Below are 15,892 nucleotides of genomic sequence, written 5' to 3'. Positions count from 1 at the left end.
CACACACACACACACACACACACACACACACACTTGTACCAGTAAGTGCTGGTCCTGGTGGAGCAGGTATTCAGTGTGTGTGTGTGCGCTCGCAGACGGAGAGTAACCACGACACGGCGCTGACGCTGGCGTGTGCTGGAGGACACGAGGAGCTGGTGTCGGTCCTCATCGCACGAGGGGCCAACATCGAGCACCGCGATAAGAAGGGTAGGAGACACACACACACACACACACACACACAGGGATCTCGGATTGCTTTCCGATCGATACAGGCAAAAGGTTTGTCAGCAGTAGGATGTCCGGTCTGGTTCTCCAGTCTGACCTCCCTCCCATCTCTCTGCTCTCCCCAGGTTTCACCCCTCTCATCCTGGCTGCCACCGCTGGCCACGTGGGGGTGGTGGAGGTCCTCCTGGACAAAGGGGGCGACATCGAGGCCCAGTCAGAGAGAACCAAAGACACGCCCCTCTCCCTGGCCTGCTCTGGGGGACGCCAGGAGGTACATGCCCCCTTCTGATCTGCTGATCACTGTTCTTTCTAGAATGTTCCATCCTCTCCCATGAATAACATGATATCATAAACCTGTTCTAATGATTTGAAATATATTTTCATAAACATAAAAAAAAAATGTATGGGGAGTATAGGAATGAAATGTCCCTGCCGGCCCAGAGCCAGTGGAAATGTTCTGGATTTAACAGAGTGCCTCCTATTGGTCAGGTGGTGGAGCTGCTGCTACTGCGGGGAGCCAATAAGGAGCACCGTAACGTGTCCGACTACACGCCCCTCAGCCTGGCTGCCTCCGGGGGCTACGTCAACATCATCAAGATCCTCCTCAACGCCGGCGCCGAGATCAACTCCAGGTGAGGGGGAGGAGCTTCCTGTTCCTGTGTCTGTTTGGACTCTACCTGTCTCCTTCCTGTCCTCTGAAGACTCCCACGTTCTTATCTGTTTGAATGTCATCTTAATCGCATGACAAAGGGGATGACAAATCACTTCTAATCACTATCTCTCCCCTCCCTCCCCCTGTCCTCCAGGACGGGCAGTAAGCTGGGCATCTCCCCCCTCATGCTGGCGGCCATGAACGGCCACGTCCCCGCCGTCAAGCTGCTGCTGGACATGGGCTCCGACATCAACGCCCAGATCGAGACCAACCGCAACACGGCGCTCACCCTGGCCTGCTTCCAGGGCCGCGCCGAGGTGGTCAGCCTGCTGCTCGACCGCAAGGCCAACGTGGAGCACAGGGCCAAGGTGTGAGACCGCAACCACACCGCCACCGGTTGGGGTCGACCGACAGTCGACACTCAGATGTAGAAGTTATGCTTATGGAGTTTTATTATAGCAGTGCTAACATGCCCGGTAGCTTTACACTATGCTGTCTACATATGGTAACCTGTCTCTCTCTCTCTCTCTCTGTCTCTCTCTGTCTCTCTCTCTCTCTCTCTCTCTCTGTCTCTCTCTCTGTCTCTCTCTCTCTCTCCCTCCCTCTCCCAGACTGGTCTGACCCCCCTGATGGAGGCAGCGTCGGGGGGCTATGCCGAGGTGGGCAGGGTGCTGCTGGATAAGGGCGCGGACGTCAACGCCCCTCCCGTCCCCTCGTCCAGAGACACGGCTCTCACCATCGCTGCCGACAAGGGCCACTACAAGTTCTGTGAGCTCCTCATCAACAGGTGTGTCCCGAGCCTCCCTTCTCCTCCTGCTGCTCCAACCTCTCTCCCAGCATCCTGGCTCTGTGGTACTGTGTGCTCTGCTGGTCCTCACCCTCACCTCCCTCTCTCTCCCTCCGTCGCTCCAGGGGCGCTCACATCGACGTGCGCAACAAGAAAGGGAACACGCCCCTCTGGCTGGCGGCCAACGGCGGCCATTTTGACGTGGTGCAGCTGCTGGTGCACGCCAGCGCAGACGTGGACGCCGCAGACAACCGCAAGATCACCCCGCTCATGGCCGCCTTCCGCAAGGTACTCACACACACACACACACACACCAAACAATGTGACAGCTGCCTTTCACAAGGAAGTGAGAAGAGACGTAGACAGTAGTCTGTTATCCTCTGACCTCCTCCTGTAGCCTCTGGTGATGTGCTGCTGAATGCTGACTGTGCGTGTTTGCGTGTTCCCAGGGTCATGTGAAGGTGGTACAGTACCTGGTGAAGGAGGTCAACCAGTTCCCCTCTGACATCGAGTGCATGAGATACATCGCCACCATCGCAGACAAGGTAAGAAACCCTCTCCCAGCCGGGAGACCACCTCATACACATCAAGGCTCCACACTCACTTGTTGCACTGGTGTGCCTTACCTTTTTGAATTTATGTGCACCTGCACAACATTTTGGGGCACTCGCACAAAATTTAGGTGCACCCAAATTTGTTCTTGTCACCACAAATTCAAGGTCACCATATACATGCTCCATATACATTCATATAAATTATGTAAATGATTTTAAACAAAAATAAGGTGGAGGTAAATACTTTATTTGAAGCACAATTATACTGTATATACAAATTAAAATCTTCATTCAGTGCTTCACTGAGCTGAACTAAAACATTTTAAGCAAAATGGAAAATTTCAAAAATAGAAAGTGCTACTGTTTTACAGTGCTTCCCTGAACTGAGACCTAACATTTCATGGCTCAATGCCTGCATGCCCTTCAGATGGCCAACACCTGCCATTTGGCCTTCTTGCCCTTTGGCCTTGGCTAAACCAGCTTGCCACACTCTCCCGAGCATCAAAATCCTAGCTCCATGGGTTAGCTCCATGGGTTAGCTCCAAGGGTTAGCTCCAAGGGTTAGCTCCAAGGGTTAGCTCCAAGGGTTAGCTCCATGGGTTAGCTCCATGGGTTAGCTCCATGGGTTAGCTCCATGGGTTAGCTCCATGGGTTAGCTCCATGGGTTAGCTCCATGGGTTAGCTCCATGGGTTAGCTCCATGGGTTAGCTCCATGGGTTAGCTCCATGGGTTAGCTCCATGGGTTAGCTCCATGGCCCAGCTCCGTAGCTCAGGGGTGGGCAATACATTTTTACAAGGGGCCACATGAGAAACCTGAAATGTGTTGGAGGTATCAACGAGCAAAAACAAAAACAATCATTACATCAGTGTTTCATTTTATTTGTAACTAGTTAATCTTCACAAACACTGAAAAGTTGTTTTGCAGTATGTTGCAGGGGCTCTGGGTGGTGAGAGGGGGCACTCCTTAACTCCAGCCTTGTCTGTCTGTCTCGTCCCAGGAGCTGCTGAAGAAGTGCCACCAGTGCATGGAGACCATCGTCAAGGCTAAGGACCAGCAGGCAGCAGAGGCCAACAAGAACGCCAGCATCCTGCTGAAGGAGCTGGACCTGGAGAAGGTGCCCTCACTCTCCAGTGCACAGCTCCAGACCTTCTCACACTACCAGTATAGGATGGGCCACTGTCATATGGAACACAAGAGAGGGGTGGAGTTCAGCTGTCACTTGAGTGACGGACAGGTACTTAGTCTGTGTGTGTGTGCCTCTCCAGTCCAGAGAGGAGAGCAAGAAGCAGGCCCTGGCCGCCAAGAGGGAGAAGCGCAAGGAGAAACGCAAGAAGAAGAAGGAGGAGCAGAAGAGGAAGCAGGAGGAGGAGGAGGAAGAGAAGACCAAGGAGGAGTTCTGCGACATGCAGGAGGAGAAGGAGGACTCAGCTGAAGGTAGAGGGACACAGCCGGCTCTTAGAAGCGGGGCTTTCTCTAGACGAGCTCTAAAGATCTAGAACTAGAAGTCTTGACGATTTTGCCGTAACCTTATTTTAGCTGTAATTCACGTACTGATTTTGTTTTTGTGCCCCCCCTCCCCCGCAACAGAAGAAGAGGTTCCCATCGACCCCCCCAGCGCCACCACCACCACCACCATCGGCATCTCCGCTACCTCCGCCACCTTCACCTGCACCTTCGGGAAGAAGCGCGCCGGCGTGGCCACCACCCCCAGCACCAACCGCAAGAGCAAGAAGAACAAGACCAAGGACTCGCCCGACGACACCATCATCCTGCAGGACTCGCAGGTACGCACGGGCACAACCAGCTCACAGCGGCCTCCTTTTGTCCTGGTCGGTCTGTACTGGGTAACCTGAACCTGGATGCTTGGAAAAGACCTGGAACCACAGAGCACTCTCTGTAAAGGATCCTGGCTGATTTCGATCAGATTTAGTAGCTGAGGTATTGCTATGGTGGCCCGGATGAGCAGCTGTTTCCCCCCCCTCCCTCTCTCCACCAGGTGGCGCTAGCGCAGCACAAGGCTGACAAAAACAAGATCCAGGGCGAGCCCCGGGGCGGAGGCGGGGGCCTGGCGGGGGGCAACAGTGACTCGGACCCCCTGGACAGCACCGACTGTGCCAGCGAGGGCAGCAGCAGCGGGGGCAAGAGCCAGGAACTCAACTACCTGCCCGACCTGCCCTCCTGCGCCTCCTCCTACTCCTCCTCCTCATCCTCCTCCTCCTCCTCGGCTCCCCCCCTGGGGGCGCACCCCTCACACGCCCTCCTGCCCGGCCCGGAGAAGAGACACTGCCCTCAGCTGCACAGCAGCGACAGCAAGCTGGACAACAAGGTCACGGTGTCCATCTCCAAACCATCGCACAAGTGAGTCAACCTCTTGTCAGTAACACGTGCATCCGATTTGAACTGAAGATTCTTCCGTCCCCGTTGGATCGTCGTTTCGACCCTTAATCTTTTCTCCTTCCCCAGGGTTCCTGAAATGAGTGAGCTGGTGACCAGCTCCCTGCCCTCCCCCTTCAAGACCATGTCCCTGCCCATCTCCTCCCCCAACAGCAAGCTGAGCCTCACCTCCCCCAAGAGAGGGCAGAAGAGAGAGGAGGGCTGGAAGGAGGTGGTCCGGAGGTGGGTGTCCACACCGACCAGAGGAACCGTGCACACACACACACACACACATACGTTAAATCATGCACGGATTACATTTGAACTAATATAGTCTCTTCACAAGCCAAACACCGCCTTCACGGGTGTGAATTGAGCCTCTGACCAGGCTAACAGCCCTGCTGTGTCCGTCAGGTCTAAGAAGCTGTCTGTCCCGGCCTCCGTGGTGTCTCGCATCATGGGCCGCGGCGGCTGCAACATCACGGCCATCCAGGACGTGACGGGAGCCCACATCGACGTGGACAAGCAGAAGGACAAGAACGGAGAGAGGATGATCACCATCAGGTAGGAGGGAGACCACCCCCCCCTGGTGGACATCCACGGGTACCGCACCCCAGACGGCTGGACGTTGTGTCCTGATCCCCTGTGTTTGTTTCCAGAGGTGGCACGGAGTCTACAAGGCACGCCGTGCAGCTCATCAACGCCCTGATCCAGGACCCGGCCAAGGAGCTGGAGGACCTGATCCCCAGGAACCACATCCGCGCCCCGGGCTCCAAGGCCAGCTCGGCCCCCTTCGCCAGCGCCGGCGGGGCCTCCAGCGGCTCCTCCGCCGGGGCCAAGGCCTTCAGCTCCCTGGTCACGTCCTCAGGAGTCTCCTTCCAGTCCTCCTCCTCCTCCTCCCAGGTGGGGGGGAAGGTGGGGAAGGGGCTGTCGTCCGGGGTGAGGCAGCCCTTCCCGGTGTCTCTGCCCCTGGCCTACGCCCACCCCCAGCTGGCTCTGCTGGCCGCCCAGACCATGCACCAGATCAGACACCCGCGCCTGCCCATGGCCCAGTTCGGGGGGACGTTCTCCCCTGCCGCCAGCACCTGGGGCCCCTTCCCCGTGCGGCCGGTGAGCCCCGGAAGTGCCAACAGCTCCCCGAAACACAACGGAGGAGGAGCCACGGGCCGGTCCGGCGCCACGGCCCACAGCGAGCACAGCAGCGCCGTCAGCTCGGCGGCGTCCATCTCCAGCCCCTCCGGAGCAGCCCCGGCTGCAGCCTCTCCTCACACCCCCAACCCGCCCGCGCCCTCCAACCCGCAGCCCAGCGCCCCCACGCCCTCCTGCGTCAGGAAACAGCTGTTCACCTCCGACCCCAAATCCTCCGGGGCCAACTCGTTGTCCATGGCGACCACAGCTGCGGTGAGCAGCAGCAGTAACGCAGTGCGAGGCACGGGGTCTCCCGCCCACCATCACACGGGCATGACGGCTACCTCCGGCTCCGGCTCCGGCTCCACCCAGGCCCCGGCGGGCTGCGCCCCGCCGCCCCTCCTTCAGCCCCTCAAGGTGGAGCCCAGCGCCTCGGCCCCCCCAGGCAAGGAGAAGCCCCCTGGGTCTCTGGAGAGCCAGACCTCCTCTTCCAGCGAGAGCCACAGCTCGGCAGGCTTCGCCACGCCAGCCATGGCCTTGCCCCCCAAGCCTGAGCCCCGGCAGCAGTTACCCCCCCCTCCCCCCACCTCCTCCTCCGCCGCCGCCACTAACACCTCATCCTCCTCTACAGAAGCCCCCCCGCCCCTGCTCGCCCCCCAGCCCAGCTCCCACCTCCCCCCTGGTCCCGCCCCCTCGCACAGCTCCATGCACCCTAACAACACGGTGCCCCACTTCTCAGCCCCCGCCCCCCGCGTCTCTCACCGGATGCAGCCGTCGGGACCCTACTACCCCCTGTCAGAGCAGCAGCAGCAGCAGCAGCAGCAGCAGGTGTTTGTGCCCCTCAGCGCCCAGCAGGAGCCCCCCAAGCAGGCCCAGAGCCAGGCTCAGGTGTCCCACCTACCCCAGCAACCCAGCCTGCCTCCCCAGGGCCCCCCGCACCAGGTGCCCTCCAGCCTGGGCATGATGAACGGATCCCAGATGCAGCACGTCCACGGGGGAGGCAAGACCCAGCAGATGCCCCCCAACTTCGGCCCTGCGGCACTCTTCAACCATTTCAGCAGCATATTCGACAACAACAACCAGGTGAGTGTCTGTTCACCTCCCCGACGAGAACCAGCCGTCGCGACTTCCGCCCCGGCCTCTGACCACAACCTTTGTGTGAATGCCCCCTCTACCAGGGCAACAACCAGGTGTGGGGTGCATGCCACCTGCCCACCCGCTCCCCCCCTGAGCAGCCTTACTCGGCCCCCCCGCCCTACATGAGCATGGGCCAGATGGAGGGCCTGATGCCTCCAGACAGCTCCAAGGCTCCAGGCTACCGCTCCACCTCCCAGAGGATGGTCAACAACCCCATAGGTAAGACACCAGCTGGGGGAGAGACAGTCGGAACTGGCATGCCCAAAGAAAAGATTTCCTTTTGTGGTTTGAAGGTCAGCCAATTTGATTGACTTCATTGAATGAAACAAGGTTCCCTACACACACACACACACACAATCTTTTTCGAAGGAAAGTGGGTCCTGGTTTCTGTACTCTATTGACATGGATTCATGTCGAAGTGGCGTATTGTTGTGAGTGCTTGTTTATGTGCCCTGCAGTAACAGTGTGCGTGGCCCTCTCTCTAGCCCTCACCAGCTATGCCACCAGTATCTCCGGCAGCCCAGTCTACCTCCACGGCCCTGCCGCCGTGGGCACGCCCTCCTTCAGCAGACAGCACTTCTCCCCTCACCCCTGGAGCGCCGCGTCTTCCGGTACACACACACAGACACACCGATACTGACACACGCACACGCCCTCTACGAATGAACAATGTCCTCGTCTGACCAAACGTTCGCTGGTTCCTCCCTCCCAGGTGAGTCTCCGGTGGCCCCCCCCTCCACGGTGTCGTCCTCGTCCCTGTCCTCGTCGTCTGGGCCCCCTCCTCAGCAGCCCAAGCCTGGCAACGCCAGCCAGCAGGACCGCAAGGTGCCCCCCCCCATCGGCACGGAGCGCCTGGCCCGGATCAGGCAGACGGGCTCAGTCAACCCCCCCCTCCTCACCACCAGCTACACGGCACCCGTGGGACAGGGGGGCATCTGGTCCTTCGGTGTGGGCAGCGCCTCTGGTGAGTCAGAGAGAGAGACGGGAGAGTAGGATGGAATGGGAGAGGCCGAGAGGGGAAAAAGGTGGCCAGGATTGTGCAATTCTATTAGCACAGACAGACAGACAGACAGACAGACAGACAGAGAGACAGACAGACAGAGAGACAGACAGACAGACAGACAGACAGACAGACAGACAGACAGACAGAGAGACAGAGAGACAGAGAGACAGAGAGACAGACAGACAGACAGACAGACAGACAGACAGACAGACAGAGAGACAGACAGACAGAGAGACAGACAGACAGAGAGACAGACAGACAGAGAGACAGACAGACAGAGAGACAGACACCGAGCTGTGAACATGAAGGAACCAGAGCGAGGCGTAACCCTGCCTCGTGTGTTTGCTGTGACAGAGGCCATGTCCGGCTGGTCCCAGCCGCTGATGAGCAGTCACATGATGCACCCGCAGCTGCAGGCGGAGCAGACGGCCTTCTCCCAGCACCAGCCCATGGAGCAGGACGACACGGGCATCTCCAACCCAGCCAACAGCTACCACCAACCCCAGCACATGCCCAACAGCTACATGGACTTCCCCAAGGTAGCCTCAAATACACTCAGGCAGGTGAATGGAGACAAATAATGCATAGAACAGCAGCTAATCAGCCGTGTGTGTGTGTGTGTGTGTAGGGTATGCCCATGTCTATGTATGGAGGAACCATGCTGCCCCCCCACCCTCCCATGGCAGAGGGGCCGGGGGCTGCCATGTACAACGGCCTGCACACCCCAGACCCTGCCTGGAGCCCCATCATCAAGGTGGTCCCTAACAACACAGACAGCTCAGACCCACAGCAGGTAGGCCCTCCCCAAGCAACGCACACAAGACCATCTAAATAATCCTAAAGGGATATGTCCCATAATCTGAAGTTGTTTCAAAAACATATTTAAAGTTGTAGTGGGTTTCTTTATGAATGGGAACCTGTTCCCTGCTCCCCCCCCCCCTGACTCCTCTGTCTCCTGGGTACTCTGCAGGTGTGGCCTGGTACCTGGGCCCCTCACGTGCACCTGAACCACGTCAACTAGAAGGCGTCAACAGCAATCAAACGCACACCGCACGACCCACAGCGCTGACACGGAATTCCGATGAAGGAAAACAAAACGAGACGAAAAAAATAATAATGAAAATTGCAACATGTTAACCTAGTAGAGAACCAGAGAGTGCAGAGCTGAGGTTGAAGAATTGAGGGAATATGACATCCTGATACCATTCTTTGATGTGCCTATATCAAACAAGAAATACTAAATTTGGCGAGGGCTGTTATCAATGTCCCAATGTCTGCGAACAAAGTGGGATTCCCTGTTCAACAGGATCCATTCTCTGTGTAGTTTAGCGATTTTGACTTAAACCCACATACACCGTTCTGAGGCTGCAGGAAGCTTACGGGCCGTAGCTGTTTAAACTCAGCCAAGAACTACATGATGATGATTACCTAAAGAGAAAGAAATCAGACCTTTTAGAGTGGTAAATACATGTATAATTGTTTACATACTAAAAAGGGTTAAAATGAGAGTAAATTTCATGTCGTATAGTGGCTCTACTTTATGTAGCCTGTATTAATGTGAAATATTTACCTAATATTCAATAAAAAGATTGAAAAGTTGTCTTTGAGATTGAATTTGAGTTGGGACTGTGTGTACTAATTTCATAAAGACCTATTCTGAGAAATACAAGTATTTCAAAGGCAATAATCAACACACGTGTGTTAAATTGGTGACGTTTTGGAAGCTAGGGCTCCACTCAACCCGATCTCTGTATGCTCCGAACCCGGTTTCACTTAAGTCAACAATCGCGCATTTCCTTTCATAGATACCGGAAATATGTCACAGCAGACAGGAAGTATTGTTGGTCATGTTGATCTTATAACTATCAACTTGAGTGGACCATTCGACCTTGTTCTGGATATATTTTTCGTAGATTTTCTTTTTCCACTCAATGATTTAGTTAGCGACTCGAGACATTTCCCCGCATCCCAAGAAGAACTCCACCCTCGCAACATTCTTAAGGCGAGCCCCGGCTTCCAAAACGGGTTGACTTGTCTACAGTGCTAGCATACCTTGCTACTGTAAGCAGATATGGCTGCTGCTCCAACAGCGGTACCAAAACTGGTACCAGAATCTAGTCCCCCAATTGCCTTTGACTATTCTCAGCCTCCAGTCATCGACGGTTTTACACCTTTGTCGCGACCTAAAGACGAAACGTTCAAAGAGAAGTTTATCAGAAAAACTAAGGATAACCCCTTCGTCCCTATAGGTGAGTTGCATAAGTTGCCTCTGATGACAGTTACACAAGTGAACACAGTGATGGCACAGAAGAGCAAACCGATCAGCCATGCCCATCTTGTATCGTAGAATAACTAAAGGGGCTGGAGATTTAAAATCTGACTAGACTAGAACATTATGTTCTTGTTGAGTTGCATGCCAGTTTCTGGAGGAATGTAGTAGGGTAGGTAAGTAGTGATTGGTCAATGCCTCTGCTACTGCACTGAACCCTATGTTCATGAATGGTTGTAAAGTAATATGTCATATATTCTACATGCAAATATTCTCCAGTTGCAGTGTTGTATTGTTCAAAAATAAAATGGAGGTTGTGTTTTGTCCATAGGGTTTTGTGTACTGTCGTTCATCCTCTGAAAGGCAAATGTTTGCCATTCAACCATGTTCAATGGCAGGAGGGCTATTCTGTTCTCTGGAAACTGAAGCTTCAGGATGGCCCTCGCGCACAGCGATATACTCACTGCTCAATGACACAGCTGACTGACTCTTATCTTATTTGATTCTTTTCTCAGGTTGTTTGGGAACTGCAGGAGCTCTAATATATGGCCTGAGAGCCTTCAAACAAGGCAAGACACACCAGTCCCAGATGCTGATGAGGGGCCGTATCTTTGCACAAGGCTTCACCGTGGTCGCCATCATATTTGGTGTCTTCACAACAGCTCTGAAACCCAAACCGTGAGGATGAAGAAGATGCCTAATAATGTCCAGCTTGCATCAGCTCTGTCAAATGTGGAGTTAACTTTTTGGAAGGCACTATGGTGGACACAATGTGTAGTTTCAAATGCTAAATAGCCTAGATCTTTAAAAGGCCCCTTTGGACTCCCTAAAACTGCTTTGGCTTGGACCAATAAAATGAGACATTTCCAGGTGTCAAGCAAGCAATGCCCAGGCTTGAGTTCAGATGTACTTACAATGTGTGGTGCGTTTATTTATATATATATATATATTTCCTAGAGGTTACATTTATCCATCTCTGGCCTTTCCCTACCTCATACTGGATGATATAGAGGCCCATTCCCTCAATGAACACTGAAACCACCATTGTGCACCATGTGCTTTCTTTCCCAGACTATCCACACTGCATCGTTGTCTTATTAACTCAATGGAATGTATTATTTGACACTTTCAAAGGGAGATCCCTTTCATAAAATGTTGGAAGAAATTTAATGAGTGCCAAGGACATGTTTCTTTGCATGATAAATAACAAAACACCCAGTGCCACCTAGGTCCATGATTGTTTTTTAATTATTAATAAACAGTTATACAGTTCCTATGTAACATTCTCCAATTTAATGAGGATTTATTATGTCCCAATAGGCAACGTGTGAACAAACCTGCATCTGAACCCCCATACAACCATTGTATGTTAATGATGTTGGCTATTTTTCACAAATTGGTGTTGTCAAATATGGCTATGCAATGACTTCCAACAATGGCACTTAGCACCTGATGGTGAAGGCCAGTTCTTCTGAAATGAAACCTAAGACACTTTTTCTTTTTGTAACAGAAAAGTTAAGTTTGGAAAGAAATTAATAGACATTGCCAAAATCATTAAGTAACAGTAGTTGTAATATGCCAAAGGCCACAACCTGATAGCATTAAAAAAGGACAGATTTTAAGCTACCTTTAAATAATTAAGAAACTTCGTACAACAGCCGAGTTGACCATAATATCTGTGAACTTAAAACTTTAAACAGGCATAGGTGGTTACAATCTATTCCTAGGTAGTGCTGGACTGTACATAGACAAACCACAAAGGTTCAGTTTAAGTGTGGTTAGTGCCTTTCGTTCGTGCTAAAACAAATGTCAAATGCATCACATCAAAATCAATTGCAAAGGCATGCAGTGTGTTGACCTAATGACCTCGCAGTTCAAGAGGGAGTACGAAAGTTCAACTATTAACAATATTTACCTCAGTAATGGAGTGGTTACATTGAGCCTAAAACAAAGAGCAGTCCTTCATCTTTAAGAGGTCATATTTTATGAGCAAATAAAGTAACCATCAGTTACTTTGTAAGGAAAAACATGGAAGGCCAAATATTCTTCAAAGGTTTAAAACAAACAGAATAAGTACAGGTTCTAAAATAAAAAGGTCTTACAAAGTGGGCCTTAAGTATGCTAACTGTATTGAAAAACAAGAGAAAAAGAAGGCGTTTTAAACAGTAATATTAACAATATACTGGGCCTTAACGTACCAGAGGAGTCTGTTTTAGCGAAATAAGAACTGAACGCATTCGAGACACGTCCTTGGCCTGCTTGTTGGTTTTGGGGTTGAAGTCGCACAGACGGGCCACTCTCTCCCACTCCGTCCCTGGACTGTCTCCATCCGTCTCAGCCAGGAAGGCCTCTTCAGATGCCCTGGGGGAACATGGATGATGAGACACTCACACACACACTGGAAGGTGTTTATATGCCATGGCTTTTCAAATGGTGAGTTTTTATATAGTCAACACAGACTTCAATCACTGTTTTGGTCACAAAGTATTCCAAGTTCATGCATTCCTGAATTGCTATATGACCAGTGAGCTCTGCATTCTACTCACAAGTTGTATCAGTATGAATGTTATGAAATACAAACCATTTTTCCATCTGGTAGCACAGGCTAGCTACCAACACGCACATTGAACAGCTGGAGCATGCGCACTCTGGTACAGGGAACTAGCGGTTTACTCACACCATACATACAACACACAAAAGAACATAAGGTCTAAAACCTACACCAAGCCTATCACATCAGAGTTGGGCTGCTTGTAGAAAGCCTTGTCAGCGATCCTAGTATGCAGGCAAATAGGCCAAGAGAGCAGGAAGGAGGAGACAGAAGAAGACAGTGTCAGTGTCACACAAGCAAAGAGAAGTTAAAAGTCAATAGGACGAGAGGACGCCATAAGCCTGTGAGAGGTGACGGTTTAGTGAGATGAAGGAGATGGGAGTTGGAAGCCTAGGAAATTAACCTGTACCCTAACAAAACCTACAGGGAAAACTGCTAGGAAAATACTGAGTTCCATTAACTGGTTTTATTTAACAATAAACTAAGTCTGATTGAATATGCTTAATAGCTGCCCAACAGATGGATTGTAGCCTATCAAGAGTTCTAGGACAGAGTATCATTAGTTGTGCAGCAGTCCTGTTCTGGTTCTCATGTGTTGGCCTTGAAACAGGGCTAATCTCTCATCCAGGTCATCTCAGGGTTTAAGCAGAAAATAAAGAACATTTGCATAACTGATACCGTGTCAAACTTGGACAGAGTCTGTTGAAAAGCATGAAAGAAGGTTAACGTTAGTCCAGCAAAGAAACAGGGAAAAATTAAATAATAAGAGATTGAAGAATGACAGACAGTTGTTAAACTATGATAACAAGGGTCTAATGTTATTGAGATTCAACTTGATCACAGTACTAATTGCAAAGAAACACTGAACTCTAACAACACATGAATAAGTTTTTTATGACCATCCTGAATAATTAGCTTTGTCCATCTGTTACACCATTTAGGCCAGACCAACATTTAGGCCCTAGAGGCATAAAAGTCAGCTGTCAATGCTCCAAGTTTACATTCAGTTAATTATGTGAGTGGAACAATTTCCCCTAACAGTTTGAACACTGGATATTTGTTGAAACGCAACGTTTCTGCAGCCTTTAAAGCATCAATGCTACGTCCTGTTTACTGTTTTTGTTCACTCCTAGTTAGCATCACAGACCTGTTGTTGGCCTTGTTCTTCTCCATCTGCTCGTTCTGGTGCACATGCCAGTCCTCCAGCTCCTTCTTGGCCTTCTCTTTCCACTCAGCCTCGGCAGCCTTGGATGCCGAGTCTGACAAAGCACCATAAACAGCGTTAAGGGAGCCATGCTTTTACAGTTATTCCTGTGTACATACAGTACATTGTATACAAAGAGGTAGCCTGGTAGATAAGAGGCACGACAGCAGTCAGCTGGCATGGTTAGAGTGTAAACTCTGGGAGAGTCCTTAAGTCCTCATACTGTAGCTGACTTCCACCATGCCACCGCCACCTCTACGCTGAGACGTAGAGGTGTTGTGAGTTTGCTCACCTAGCTCCTCCAGGCGAGTCTTTTGCTCCTCCCTCCATTTTCTCAAGCTTTCCGGCTCCTGCCTCAGCTGGTCCACCTGGGCGATGGCTGCATAGCTGTCAGGAGAACCATTGGATTCCTTAGGAGAATAGGGATTAATAAAGTTAGCCTAATGATCATTTTACAATAACAAATATTTGTTTCCAATGTTAAGGAGCAGTTACGGTACTTAAGTACAGTACAAGATCTAGGTTGTTTTGTGTGCAGACTTAACCTTAAGTTTATCATTTGAGATCAGTCAAATAGTTTATAGAGGAAACTAGATTAATTGCTGGGCACGGTTAGGATTCAACTGAAATAACGTAATTATGCTTAACAGTATTTAGTCAATTTATCAACCAACCATTGAAGCAGCAATAGAATAGGCATGAGATATTAATCACTGGAATATATTACCGGAAACATGTCCCCGTTGACTGTGGCAGGTTCGTCTCCAAAACCGTCTAGCAGAAACAAAAACAAAACAACTCAACAGTTTTTCACTTTTGTTGACAGCATTTTATATATCCGAATCTTGTCTTCATACGGAACTTGTAAAGTACAGAAATGTAGCAAGGTAACTACCTCTACACCAGTGGTGACACAAATGCTGAAACACCTGTTAGGCCACAGTTTCTTGTAGTGTTTACGTGACCTGTCAAATATCTAGCAGTCTCTACAGTGTGGACCCTGTGTAGGTGGCCACAATGCCGAGTAGTTGTTTTGGTCTCTGTCTCTGTCAAAGACGAGTACTATGTACCGACATAGTTTATCGCTAACTAGCTAGCTTAGATACCTGGAAGAATTTCAAGCCAGGGTGTGGTGACTGCGGCGCCAGCTAGGCAGTTACCTCTAGTTAGTCTAGCTATGACATCTGTCAGTTAGCCAAATGCAAGCTTGCTTGGTTTCAAAATGGTAACTTATTTTAACAACTTTATCTAGCTAACGACGTAGGCCAGCTAGCTCTTTTAGATGGCTGGCCACTGCCGTCACACGCGAAACTAGCTGGAGTAAGTAGCCAGCTACACTGTAAGACAAGTAGCTAGTATTCAACCTTAAAACAGCCAGCTACCAAATTCAGTTAGCTACCAAGCTAGCTAGCTATGAAGCTAGTACAATCAAATACTAGTCTAATAAACAAACAATGACAATCTTATTACAGACTCACCATATTCTACAGTTGAAGGCTGTGCCAGGTCTTGGGGGGGCTGCTCGGTATCTTCGAGGACTCCGAATCCTTCGTCGTCATTTTCAATCACCGCAATTTCGCTTTCTTGTTGGGCCAAAAAGGCTGCGGCTGGATCCTCTTCCACAGGGTGCACACCATTGTCAGCCATCTTTTACAAGTATCCGGCGTAGTAGACCTAGCTTGCTCTAGCTGCTGTGCGATGTTTAGCTAAATTAGCTTGCAGGCTAGCACAGTTCAGTTCAGTTGAATACACTGGTCTATCCTTGGCAAGAAAACACACAAGCTCAATGTAACTCCGTTCGGCGAGAGTCAAGAAGATCAATGTAGTTAGCTGAAGTACTTTAGCTAATAACTCAATGAAATGTTGTAGCAATGTTGCTAGCTAACAATAGGCAGCTGTACATGGCAGAAGGAGCTGATTCATGATTTGATTCTCTGCCTCAACTTGCTTCATGGAACCAGGGTACCATTGCCAACTTTGTTAGAACATGTCACCATCTAGTGGTCAA

The 15,892-nt window shown here is 50.9% G+C and overlaps 3 protein-coding genes across 13 annotated transcripts in view; 2 read left to right on the top strand and 1 right to left on the bottom strand.

The window, feature by feature from the left end:
- LOC146302599 (ankyrin repeat and KH domain-containing protein 1-like) overlaps positions 1-9,459 on the top strand; it is a 23,815-nt gene extending 14,356 nt beyond the window's left edge. For all 8 annotated transcript variants that reach the window (XM_084693497.1, XM_084693647.1, XM_084693351.1 and 5 more), the window contains exons 20-39: positions 96-207; positions 351-496; positions 715-857; positions 1,032-1,245; positions 1,489-1,664; positions 1,790-1,952; positions 2,114-2,209; positions 3,217-3,333; positions 3,485-3,653; positions 3,807-4,003; positions 4,216-4,577; positions 4,683-4,835; positions 5,007-5,156; positions 5,252-6,803; positions 6,899-7,076; positions 7,343-7,468; positions 7,570-7,821; positions 8,215-8,399; positions 8,489-8,653; positions 8,831-9,459. In XM_084693497.1, the coding sequence (XP_084549623.1) occupies positions 96-207; positions 351-496; positions 715-857; positions 1,032-1,245; positions 1,489-1,664; positions 1,790-1,952; positions 2,114-2,209; positions 3,217-3,333; positions 3,485-3,653; positions 3,807-4,003; positions 4,216-4,577; positions 4,683-4,835; positions 5,007-5,156; positions 5,252-6,803; positions 6,899-7,076; positions 7,343-7,468; positions 7,570-7,821; positions 8,215-8,399; positions 8,489-8,653; positions 8,831-8,881 (4,707 nt within the window). In that variant the 3' untranslated portion in view covers positions 8,882-9,459. The remainder of the gene's footprint in view (positions 1-95; positions 208-350; positions 497-714; positions 858-1,031; positions 1,246-1,488; positions 1,665-1,789; positions 1,953-2,113; positions 2,210-3,216; positions 3,334-3,484; positions 3,654-3,806; positions 4,004-4,215; positions 4,578-4,682; positions 4,836-5,006; positions 5,157-5,251; positions 6,804-6,898; positions 7,077-7,342; positions 7,469-7,569; positions 7,822-8,214; positions 8,400-8,488; positions 8,654-8,830) is intronic.
- Positions 9,460-9,684: 225 nt separating this feature from the next.
- higd2a (HIG1 hypoxia inducible domain family, member 2A) lies at positions 9,685-11,401 on the top strand. The gene is made up of 2 exons (XM_084693052.1): positions 9,685-10,109; positions 10,645-11,401. The coding sequence occupies exons 1-2, from the start codon at positions 9,932-9,934 to the stop codon at positions 10,809-10,811; spliced, it is 345 nt and encodes a 114-aa protein (XP_084549178.1). The 5' UTR covers positions 9,685-9,931; the 3' UTR covers positions 10,812-11,401.
- Positions 11,359-15,869, bottom strand: cltb (clathrin, light chain B). 4 transcript variants are annotated; one of them, XM_084692725.1, is made up of 7 exons: positions 15,363-15,869; positions 14,612-14,658; positions 14,177-14,294; positions 13,828-13,939; positions 13,359-13,379; positions 12,851-12,904; positions 11,359-12,490 (listed from the first exon to the last, which is right to left on the bottom strand). In XM_084692725.1, exons 1-7 carry the CDS (start codon positions 15,529-15,531, stop codon positions 12,319-12,321), a joined length of 693 nt encoding a protein of 230 aa, XP_084548851.1. In that variant the 5' UTR covers positions 15,532-15,869; the 3' UTR covers positions 11,359-12,318. The 4 variants fall into 4 exon arrangements, with proteins under 4 accessions (XP_084548851.1, XP_084549003.1, XP_084548929.1 ...); XM_084692877.1 differs by lacking the exon at positions 12,851-12,904 and having other exon boundaries at positions 15,363-15,868; XM_084692803.1 differs by lacking the exon at positions 13,359-13,379 and having other exon boundaries at positions 15,363-15,867.
- Positions 15,870-15,892: the final 23 nt, after the last annotated feature.

This window comes from Hypomesus nipponensis, chromosome 1 (genome assembly GCF_054491055.1).
Source record: "Hypomesus nipponensis isolate SF chromosome 1, ASM5449105v1, whole genome shotgun sequence".
NCBI lineage: Eukaryota > Metazoa > Chordata > Actinopteri > Osmeriformes > Osmeridae > Hypomesus > Hypomesus nipponensis.
This window is presented reverse-complemented; position numbering and strand designations above follow the sequence as displayed.

What these genes read in the sequence shown, in the direction of transcription:
- higd2a (XM_084693052.1), top strand. Translation starts at nt 9,932, where the DNA reads ATGGCTGCTGCTCCAACAGCGGTACCAAAACTGGTACCAGAATCTAGT. An exon ending in TAACCCCTTCGTCCCTATAG is followed by an intron (nt 10,110 to 10,644) that starts GTGAGTTGCATA and finishes TTCTTTTCTCAG; the next exon opens with GTTGTTTGGGAACTGCAGGA.
- cltb (XM_084692725.1), bottom strand. Translation starts at nt 15,531, where the DNA reads ATGGCTGACAATGGTGTGCACCCTGTGGAAGAGGATCCAGCCGCAGCC. An exon ending in GACTCGCCTGGAGGAGCTAG is followed by an intron (nt 13,940 to 14,176) that starts GTGAGCAAACTC and finishes GTGCTTTGTCAG; the next exon opens with ACTCGGCATCCAAGGCTGCC. An exon ending in CTCTGTCCAAGTTTGACACG is followed by an intron (nt 12,905 to 13,358) that starts GTATCAGTTATG and finishes CCTGCATACTAG; the next exon opens with GATCGCTGACAAGGCTTTCT.